The sequence below is a fragment of the Leiobunum rupestre genome, chromosome 8, assembly GCF_980474605.1.
Source record: "Leiobunum rupestre chromosome 8, qqLeiRupe1.1.hap1, whole genome shotgun sequence".
Lineage (NCBI taxonomy): Eukaryota > Metazoa > Arthropoda > Arachnida > Opiliones > Sclerosomatidae > Leiobunum > Leiobunum rupestre.
In genome coordinates, this window is record NC_143391.1 from 44753792 (window position 1) to 44765795 (window position 12004).

Below are 12004 nucleotides of genomic sequence, written 5' to 3' on the forward strand. Positions count from 1 at the left end.
GTACCATGCACGTGTTTAAAATCGAACCATGCACGTGCTTACACACCCCCTTTTTTACGTGTTTAAACACGAATCGTTCACGTGATCATATACTGATCGTCCACGAGTTTGAACACCGGTTATTTATGTTCGAACACACAATTTGTTCCTGTATAACACCTTTAATTGTACGTGTTCAAATACCGTAGTAACATTGAACGAACATCGAACTTCCATTCTTTAACCCTAGTAATTCTCCTACATTCATAAATGAAAATATTGCATTATTGTTAATTAAAAACACCCACAACTTTTTAATTTTAAATTTTTTTAAAATACCCGCCTAAAATAAATATTAAATACGATTAATAAATTTTATGTCCAATATTTATAAACTTTCGAATAAAACAATATTTTCAAATAATTTTTTTATGAAATGAATTTTTCAATAAAAAACCAATATGAACAAAAGTCAAAATATTTAGGCCAGAGTTTCCAAAAGTAGACCGGTTACGCCCTTTTGGGGCTCATCAGTGCCTTGTTGGAACTCTGCCTATCCTAGGAAATCTACCGATATCAGTATAACTAATAAACAATCCAATTATTGCATGGCGGTCGCTATTCAGCAGACATCTTTTACGCTCGGGCTTCCGTTGAATTCCAACGTTAAGATATTTATATCAAAGGTCAAACATTTTAGGCCAGAGATTCCAACAGTAGACAAGAACAAGACGTACGACGGTCAGAATACACATAATCCTTCTTATGTGTTAAGTTCGTTTGAGCTATCCACAGCAACCTGCAACGCCGGTATCACAACCAAAATATATCCACGGTCACACATATATACATATTTACACTTATTTGTTACTTCTAATCATACTTTGAAAGCATCAAAATTCCTTCGATCAGTATCACTCTTATATTTTACTTCTGATCACACTTATTTGTTACTTCTAGTCAGCCGTTGAGTGTCACACTTATTTCTTCTGGTTATACGACAAAAACTAGTTCGATCAGTTTCATACTTATTTGTTACTTCTGATCATACTTATTTGTTACTTCTGATCATACTTATTTGTTACTTCTGATCACACTTATTTGTTAAATTGAGTGTCACACTTTTTACTTCTGGTCATACGCCGAAGACTTGGTCGATCAGTGTCATACCTTCTGGGCACGTGTAAATTCAAACCAAAAAACAATCGTAAGTTAAAAACCTTTAAAACATGCGGAAATCCCGTGTGAAATTACACGAACCAATTTTCGTGTAATTTAACATTAAAAAAACACCTTCAGGCCACGTGTAAATTAACACCAAAAAACTATAGTGAGATAAAAACCTTTAAAACACGCGGAGAGCACGTGTGAAATTACACGAACTGATTTTCGTGTAATTGAACATTTAAAAAACACCTTCAGGGCACGTGTAAATTCAAACCAAAAAACAATCGTAAGTTAAAAACCTTTAAAACACGCGGAGATCCCGTGTGAAATTACACGAACCGATTTTCGTGTAATTTAACATTAAAAAAACACCTTCAGGCCACGTGTAAATTAACACCAAAATACAATCGTAAGTTAAAAACCTTTAAAACACGCGGAGATCCCGTGTGAAATTACACGAACCGATTTTCATGTAATTGAACATTTAAAAAACACCTTCAGGGCACGTGTAAATTCAAACCAAAAAACAATCGTAAGTTAAAAACCTTTAAAACACGCGGAGAGCACGTGTGAAATTACACGAACTGATTTTCGTGTAATTGAACATTTAAAAAACACCTTCAGGGCACGTGTAAATTCAAACCAAAAAACAATCGTAAGTTAAAAACCTTTAAAACACGCGGAGATCCCGTGTGAAATTACACGAACCGATTTTCGTGTAATTTAACATTAAAAAAACACCTTTAGGCCACGTGTAAATTAACACCAAAAAACAATCGTAAGTTAAAAACCTTTAAAACACGCGGAGATCCCGTGTGAAATTACACGAACCGATTTTCGTGTAATTGAACATTTAAAAAACACATTCAGGGCACGTGTAAATTCAAACCAAAAAAGCATCGTGAGTTAAAAACCTTTAAAACACGCGGAGATCCCGTGTGAAATTACACGAACCGATTTTCGTGTAATTTAACATAAAAAAACACCTTCAGGCCACGTGTAAATTAACACCAAAAAACCATAGTGAGATAAAAACCTTTAAAACACGTGGAGAGCACGTGTGAAATTACATGAACTGATTTTCGTGTAATTGAACATTTAAAAAACACCTTCAGGGCAAGTGTAAATTCACACCAAAAAACAATCGTAAGTTAAAAACCTTTAAAACACGCGGAGATCCCTTGTGAAATTACACGAACCGATTTTCGTGTAATTTAACATTAAAAAAACACCTTCAGGCCACGTGTAAATTAACACCAAAAAACAATCGTAAGTTAAAAACCTTTAAAACACGCGGAGATCCCGTGTGAAATTACACGAACCGATTTTCGTGTAATTTAACATTAAAAAAACACCTTCAGGCCACGTGTAAATTAACACCAAAAAACCATAGTGAGATAAAAACCTTTAAAACACGCGGAGAGCACGTGTGAAATTACACGAACTGATTTTCGTGTAATTGAACATTTAAAAAACACCTTCAGGGCACGTGTAAATTCACACCAAAAAACAATCGTAAGTTAAAAACCTTTAAAACACGCTGAGATTTCGTGTGAAATTACACGAACCGATTTTCGTGTAATTGAACATTTAAAAAACACCTTCAGGGCACGTGTAAATTCAAACCAAAAAACAATCGTAAGTTAAAAACCTTTAAAACACGCGGAGATCCCGTGTGAAATTACACGAACCGATTTTCGTGTAATTTAACATTAAAAAAACACCTTCAGGCCACGTGTAAATTAACACCAAAAAACCATAGTGAGATAAAAACCTTTAAAACACGCGGAGAGCACGTGTGAAATTACACGAACCGATTTTCGTGTAATTGAACATTTAAAAAACCCCTTCAGGGCACGTGTAAATTCACACCAAAAAAGCATCGTGAGTTAAAAACCTTTAAAACACGCGGAGATCCCGTGTGAAATTACACGAACCGATTTTCGTGTAATTTAACATTGAAAAAACACCTTCAGGCCACGTGTAAATTAACACCAAAAAACCATAGTGAGATAAAAACCTTTAAAACACGCGGAGAGCACGTGTGAAATTACACGAACTGATTTTCGTGTAATTGAACATTTAAAAAACACCTTCAGGGCACGTGTAAATTCACACCAAAAAAGCATCGTAAGTTAAAAACCTTTAAAACACGCGGAGATCCCGTGTGAAATTACACGAACCGATTTTCGTGTAATTTAACATTGAAAAAACACCTTCAGGCCACGTGTAAATTAACACCAAAAAACCATAGTGAGATAAAAACCTTTAAAACACGCGGAGATCCCGTGTGAAATTACACGAACCGATTTTCGTGTAATTTAACATTAAAAAAACACCTTCAGGCCACGTGTAAATTAACACCAAAAAACCATAGTGAGATAAAAACCTTTAAAACACGCGGAGAGCACGTGTGAAATTACACGAACTGATTTTCGTGTAATTTAACATTAAAAAAACACCTTCAGGCCACGTGTAAATTAACACCAAAAAACCATAGTGAGATAAAAACCTTTAAAACACGCGGAGAGCACGTGTGAAATTACACGAACTGATTTTCGTGTAATTGAACATTTAAAAAACACCTTCAGGGCACGTGTAAATTAACACCAAAAAACAATCGTAAGTTAAAAACCTTTAAAACACGCGGAGATCCCGTGTGAAATTACACGAACCGATTTTCGTGTAATTTAACATTAAAAAAATACCTTCAGGCCACGTGTAAATTAACACCAAAAAAACATAGTGAGATAAAAACCTTTAAAACACGCGGAGATCCCGTGTGAAATTACACGAACTGATTTTCGTGTAATTGAACATTTAAAAAACACCTTCAGGGCACGTGTAAATTCAAACCAAAAAACAATCGTAAGTTAAAAACCTTTAAAACACGCGGAGATCCCGTGTGAAATTACACGAACCGATTTTCGTGTAATTTAACATTAAAAAAACACCTTCAGGCCACGTGTAAATTAACACCAAAATACAATCGTAAGTTAAAAACCTTTAAAACACGCGGAGATCCCGTGTGAAATTACACGAACCGATTTTCATGTAATTGAACATTTAAAAAACACCTTCAGGGCACGTGTTAATTCAAACCAAAAAACAATCGTAAGTTAAAAACCTTTAAAACACGCGGAGAGCACGTGTGAAATTACACGAACTGATTTTCGTGTAATTGAACATTTAAAAAACACCTTCAGGGCACGTGTAAATTCAAACCAAAAAACAATCGTAAGTTAAAAACCTTTAAAACACGCGGAGAGCACGTGTGAAATTACACGAACTGATTTTCGTGTAATTGAACATTTAAAAAACACCTTCAGGGCACGTGTAAATTCACACCAAAAAAGCATCGTAAGTTAAAAACCTTTAAAACACGCGGAGATCCCGTGTGAAATTACACGAACCGATTTTCGTGTAATTTAACATTGAAAAAACACCTTCAGGCCACGTGTAAATTAACACCAAAAAACCATAGTGAGATAAAAACCTTTAAAACACGCGGAGATCCCGTGTGAAATTACACGAACCGATTTTCGTGTAATTTAACATTAAAAAAACACCTTCAGGCCACGTGTAAATTAACACCAAAAAACCATAGTGAGATAAAAACCTTTAAAACACGCGGAGAGCACGTGTGAAATTACACGAACTGATTTTCGTGTAATTTAACATTAAAAAAACACCTTCAGGCCACGTGTAAATTAACACCAAAAAACCATAGTGAGATAAAAACCTTTAAAACACGCGGAGAGCACGTGTGAAATTACACGAACTGATTTTCGTGTAATTGAACATTTAAAAAACACCTTCAGGGCACGTGTAAATTAACACCAAAAAACAATCGTAAGTTAAAAACCTTTAAAACACGCGGAGATCCCGTGTGAAATTACACGAACCGATTTTCGTGTAATTTAACATTAAAAAAATACCTTCAGGCCACGTGTAAATTGACACCAAAAAAACATAGTGAGATAAAAACCTTTAAAACACGCGGAGATCCCGTGTGAAATTACACGAACTGATTTTCGTGTAATTGAACATTTAAAAAACACCTTCAGGGCACGTGTAAATTCAAACCAAAAAACAATCGTAAGTTAAAAACCTTTAAAACACGCGGAGATCCCGTGTGAAATTACACGAACCGATTTTCGTGTAATTTAACATTAAAAAAACACCTTCAGGCCACGTGTAAATTAACACCAAAATACAATCGTAAGTTAAAAACCTTTAAAACACGCGGAGATCCCGTGTGAAATTACACGAACCGATTTTCATGTAATTGAACATTTAAAAAACACCTTCAGGGCACGTGTTAATTCAAACCAAAAAACAATCGTAAGTTAAAAACCTTTAAAACACGCGGAGAGCACGTGTGAAATTACACGAACTGATTTTCGTGTAATTGAACATTTAAAAAACACCTTCAGGGCACGTGTAAATTCAAACCAAAAAACAATCGTAAGTTAAAAACCTTTAAAACACGCGGAGATCCCGTGTGAAATTACACGAACCGATTTTCGTGTAATTTAACATTAAAAAAACACCTTTAGGCCACGTGTAAATTAACACCAAAAAACAATCGTAAGTTAAAAACCTTTAAAACACGCGGAGATCCCGTGTGAAATTACACGAACCGATTTTCGTGTAATTGAACATTTAAAAAACACATTCAGGGCACGTGTAAATTCAAACCAAAAAAGCATCGTGAGTTAAAAACCTTTAAAACACGCGGAGATCCCGTGTGAAATTACAAGAACCGATTTTCGTGTAATTTAACATAAAAAAACACCTTCAGGCCACGTGTAAATTAACACCAAAAAACCATAGTGAGATAAAAACCTTTAAAACACGTGGAGAGCACGTGTGAAATTACACGAACAGATTTTCGTGTAATTGAACATTTAAAAAACACCTTCAGGGCAAGTGTAAATTCACACCAAAAAACAATCGTAAGTTAAAAACCTTTAAAACACGCGGAGATCCCTTGTGAAATTACACGAACCGATTTTCGTGTAATTTAACATTAAAAAAACACCTTCACGCCACGTGTAAATTAACACCAAAAAACAATCGTAAGTTAAAAACCTTTAAAACACGCGGAGATCCCGTGTGAAATTACACGAACTGATTTTCGTGTAATTTAACATTAAAAAAACACCTTCAGGCCACGTGTAAATTAACACCAAAAAACCATAGTGAGATAAAAACCTTTAAAACACGCGGAGAGCACGTGTGAAATTACACGAACTGATTTTCGTGTAATTGAACATTTAAAAAACACCTTCAGGGCACGTGTAAATTCACACCAAAAAACAATCGTAAGTTAAAAACCTTTAAAACACGCTGAGATCTCGTGTGAAATTACACGAACCGATTTTTGTGTAATTGAACATTTAAAAAACACCTTCAGGGCACGTGTAAATTCAAACCAAAAAACAATCATAAGTTAAAAACCTTTAAAACACGCGGAGATCCCGTGTGAAATTACACGAACCGATTTTCGTGTAATTTAACATGAAAAAAACACCTTCAGGCCACGTGTAAATTAACACCAAAAAACCATAGTGAGATAAAAACCTTTAAAACACGCGGAGATCCCGTGTGAAATTACACGAACTGATTTTCGTGTAATTTAACATTTAAAAAACACCTTCAGGGCACGTGTAAATTCAAACCAAAAAACAATCGTAAGTTAAAAACCTTTAAAACACGCGGAGATCCCGTGTGAAATTACACGAACCGATTTTCGTGTAATTTAACATTAAAAAAACACCTTCAGGCCACGTGTAAATTAACACCAAAAAACCATAGTGAGATAAAAACCTTTAAAACACGCGGAGAGCACGTGTGAAATTACACGAACTGATTTTCGTGTAATTGAACATTTAAAAAACACCTTCAGGGCACGTGTAAATTCACACCAAAAAAGCATCGTCAGTTAAAAACCTTTAAAACACGCGGAGATCCCGTGTGAAATTACACGAACCGATTTTCGTGTAATTTAACATTAAAAAAACACCTTCAGGCCACGTGTAAATTAACACCAAAAAACCATAGTGAGATAGAAACCTTTAAAACACGCGGAGAGCACGTGTGAAATTACACGAACTGATTTTCGTGTAATTGAACATTTAAAAAACACCTTCAGGGCACGTGTAAATTCACACCAAAAAAGCATCGTGAGTTAAAAACGTTTAAGACACCAGGAGATCACGTGTGAAATTACACGAACTGTATTTCGTGAGCTATTAACCCTAAATTCCACGTTTTCTACACGTGTGTAATTGTCAAACACGTATTATCCACGAAAAAAACGAAAATTCCACTATAAATACACGTGTTTTTGCTACCTGGGTTGGGGTAATATCGGAACGGATGCGCTCAACAATAACACGCTGCCCGGATACAAGCCCCTGGGTTTTTTTCACATAAAATAATGGGAGATAAATTTAACTCCATTACCTGGAAAAATGTTTGTGGTCAAATTACCCAATTACTTATATCAAATTATGAAAGGCTCAAAGGTTTGTCTTTGAGTCCTGAAAATTCAACATTTAATACAATCTTAAAATTGGTTTTTTCTTTGGTGTAATACTCAAGAGCGTATGTAAGATAATCTCTCGTAAGTGTGCCCTAAAATATCCAAACGAAAATTTCAATTAAATGCAATATTTGTTGAAAGCGTTTGTGAATAAGCACCAGTGAATGATTAGGGTTTCCCACTTATATAGTTATTTTAAATACATATTAGTTCATATTACTCTGAGTTTATATAGTTATAAAATTAAATAACTAAATAATCATTCAAATTTTCAATTTTTAATTGTTTTGGAAAAAGCTCATTTCAGTAATGTCATTGTCTTATTTATCTCTAATATCGGTTCTATCTAAATACTGTATAACGATATAATCTACCAAATATACCGCGTGTATTGTTGCTAGATTAGTCGATTAATGACTTAAGAATGCAATACATGTATCACACCATATATGATTCAGCAGAATAGGAAAGCTGCGTTACGTCAGATAATGGGAGAAGCGCTTGCAATACATAAACACAGATTAGAAACGAGTATATAAGGACATGTATCCACTCTTATAGAGTTACAATATTCCGAGACAAAGATAACCACACTTCCCCCAGATTGATAATTGAAGTAAAGGCATCGTGATGGCCCCAGTATTAGGGTATTGGAATCTTCGAGGTCTGGCGGAAGCTATCCGCTTTCTTCTGCACCATGTCGGAGAAGAGTTCGAAGACAAACGGTACGGGTTCACAGGAGCTCCGGACTACGACCGAAGCGAATGGTTGAGCGACAAACATTCCCTGGATCTGGACTTCCCCAACCTACCCTACTTGATCGACGGCGAGGTCAAGATAACTCAGAGCCTGGCCATCCTCCGCTACTTCGGACACAAACACGGATTGGCCGGAGCAGAGCCGCGGGAAAAAGCCACTTTGGAGATGGTTGAGCAACAAGCGATCGATCTCTTAAAGGTATACAATCGCGGTGAAAAGTTTCTGGACATATTTTCCCCCGGATATTTCTAAAACCCTTTATAGTAGAAAGTCAAGTGATAACTTTTTGGAAAGGTTAAATTACGGAGAATCTTTAAGCTATTTTCAATTTCTAAAATTTGAAGAATTATTCGACCGAGGCTAAAAAACTAAACCATCGCCTTTAAAAACCAATAGAAATTCGAGAAATTTTCGAAACAAAACCAAAAATCGAGATTCTTAAGCTTAATCGAAATTAACTTCAAATTGAAGTCAGTTTTAGTTGGTAGAGAGGAATCGGCCGTCACTCCGGTTCTACGACTATTTTGAGTTTTTGACTGTGTTTGATGATATTTCTTCGAAGTTTTTACGGTGTTTTACGACATTGAAATTATATTTTATAGCTTTTGTCAGTATTTAGGAATAGTCTATCGCGTTTTCGGAGTGTTGAATGAGATTCGAGCTATTATATCGGCGTTTTTTGCCAGTTTGAATCATTTTCGTGATATTAAATATAGAACCGGGGCGACGGCCGATTCCTCGCTGCCAACTAAAACTGGCTTCAATTAGAAATTCATTTCGATTAGGCTTAAAAATCTCGATTTTGGGTTTTGGTTTTTCCACAATAATTCCGGAACCACTTGACCGATTTTGAAAACAAAACCGGTTTTGGAAAGGAAACAATTTCGCGCGTCGATTGGTCACGTGCGAAAATTTCTCGAATTTCTATTGGTTGGAAAGGCGTTTAATTTATTAAGCCTCGGTCGAATAATTCTTCAAATTTTAGAAATTGAAAATAGCTAAAAGATTCTCCGTAGTTTAACCTGTCCAAGGGAAAAAAATGTCCAGAAACTTTTAACTGCGAATTATGATTTTCTTAACTAAACGATTTGAAAATTATGGCTAATAATTGTGGACGCAGTGACTTCATTACAAATCCAGAATAAATATGCACTGATTCAAATTACGACATAGATTTCTACAGTTTTCGGTATGAATAAAGGTGTAAAGAAATAATTATCCTAATTAAAAGATAATCAATAGCGCTCTTAGCGGAAAAACAAATCCAATACCGAACGTCCTCATTATGCGATAAACGCTTCTACGAGCCTCGCTACTTATACTCCCTTTCGTATCGATATTAAATACAAGTATAGTTTATCAGATTACCGTTTTGTTGAATGACTTGAATAGTGGTTTGATTTATAAGTAACCTTTTAGTTGAATCATTTCATTTTAAAAGAATTAAAAGATATATTAACTATTGTATGTTAAAAAATATGTAACATTACGTTTACACAATTTTTATTTAAATGTACAATAAACGATTTAAAGCATAGCGATTTGTTCAGATAATAAATAAAAAAAATTATAGTAGGGCAAAACAACACTTAAGTAATTAGGAATAAGTAGTAGATAAGTTAAAGGGAGTATAACCTCGGGTATTTGGTGTGGAACAGCAACGTTTGTAGCTCTGGCCGCTCTTGCCTTTGGCTTTAGAAATGTTTCGCGCCACTGTACAGGGAAATTTGAATAATTGAAGGGGTCTTCCACAAATATTGCTTTGCAGGCTATATCCCCTTTAACTTCGCTGTGAAATCACTAAACACTCGTCATATCTCTTATAGGGTCTGATGCAGATTGCCTACAGTCCCGCCTTCGAGACGTTGAAGCCTAATTACTTGAAGAGGTTACCGGAGAGACTGAGTCTACTATCGAAGTACTTGGCGCAACGAGACTGGTTCGTGAGTGACTCGCTGACGTACGTGGATTTCCTTCTCTACGAAGCTCTCGATCACAACCGGATCCTGGCACCGGATATTTTACAGAATTTCGGAAACCTGACTGGTTTCTTACAACGAATCGAATCTCTCCCCAATATTTCGAAATACATGCACTCGGACGCTTACAAAGTTTGGCCCATTTACGCACCCATCGCTCGATTTGGGGGTGTCGGAGAATTTCCATCATCTTAACGACATTTTACCAAAAGTAAATGAATCAAAATATTTGTTATACATCGGTTTAAAAACGCGGTTAATTTCCTTTTGATATAAGTAACTTTATTTATTTTTTAATTAAAAAGTGTACAGTAATTGATGCAAAAAGTAATAAAATGATTGTTGGTTGTCGTTAGTATATTGACCACTTCTTTTAATAAAACCTTGAAATTTTCTATAAAATCGTGTTTTATTTTTGATAATATAACAAGAATGTATTTATTGATACTTCGAGGGAATAACGATTTCATTTTAGCTCCCATTATCGTAGAGTAAGCTAAGCTCCTTCCCGGCGTCAAAATAATTGGTTCCTGAAACTTACGTTTTCGACGTGGTTGAACCACAAAAGCTTTCTTGATATAGTTATTCGAAAGTTTTTTTCTTTCCTAAAGCAATTGGTAGCTATTGCTTTGGTGAAAAAAGTTGGGTAATTCTAAAATAGTTACTTATATTTAGGAACGAAACCGCCACTGCCAATACCGTATTAACCATAACTCTTCAACCATAAGGATTGAAATAATAATTAATCAGTGTTATAGCCAGAATTTTGGTTCGTGGGGAGGGACACACAAGTGAAACAAAAAAGTACTTGTACAGTATAAACCTTTATATACCAATGTAAATTTCAGCGATCAGGGCCTAGTAGTTTGTCCTTTTGGTCATTTAAGATAATTTCGGGGATTTGGCCCAGTAGCAGCCGCACTAGGCATAACTCTTCAACCGTTACTACTAAAATGGTAAATCGATAGAGCATGACCTACCCTCGATAGCCCAATATAGATTTCGGTGCTAGGGGCCCTGAACTTTGGAAGTACTCATATTTAGTCTTATTCTACTAAACTCTAAATGGGCTGATGATACTTTCGCCTCGCAGCAAGAGGAGCCGGGTTCGATCCCATCTTGTTTCACTGGGTGAAAACTCGGAACAGCTCCTTCTGCGTTAAGTTTGCAAGATCTCTCCCCCCACTGTTTTAAGGGGTTTTTCCCCGAGTTCTTCGGTTTCCCCTTCCATAAAATCTTGTAGAGGTTAACGGTAATAGCTAGTGTAGGGAGCTGTTAGCTCGCGTGGCATGAAGGGCTTGCCACCACCCTCCTGTGCATTGTAACCCGGCCACCTGAATTAAAGGCTTTAAGAGTCGCTCGATGACTTAGGCCAAAGGTGGTGCCTTGGGTATTAGCCTAGCTGATTATTATAACTATTATTATATTCTTTCGCCGTATTGTCCATAACTCTCCAGCCATTACGGTTAGGAGGACAAATGATACTCAATCTATAGGGAATTTGTTGGAGTTAAAACGATGCAGACTTAGTCCCACCCAATAAACAACCAAAGGCGTTAACTCTAGTTGG

General features: G+C 35.9%; 1 protein-coding gene across 1 annotated transcript; it reads left to right on the plus strand.

The window, feature by feature from the left end:
• The first annotated feature begins 8279 nt into the window (after positions 1–8279).
• Positions 8280–10795, plus strand: LOC149933489 (glutathione S-transferase Mu 4-like). Its single transcript, XM_090155434.1, has 2 exons — positions 8280–8653; positions 10282–10795. The coding sequence occupies exons 1-2, from the start codon at positions 8327–8329 to the stop codon at positions 10627–10629; spliced, it is 675 nt and encodes a 224-aa protein (XP_090011560.1). The 5' UTR covers positions 8280–8326; the 3' UTR covers positions 10630–10795.
• Positions 10796–12004: the final 1209 nt, after the last annotated feature.

What these genes read in the sequence shown, in the direction of transcription:
- LOC149933489 (XM_090155434.1), top strand. Translation starts at nt 8,327, where the DNA reads ATGGCCCCAGTATTAGGGTATTGGAATCTTCGAGGTCTGGCGGAAGCT. An exon ending in AAGCGATCGATCTCTTAAAG is followed by an intron (nt 8,654 to 10,281) that starts GTATACAATCGC and finishes TATCTCTTATAG; the next exon opens with GGTCTGATGCAGATTGCCTA.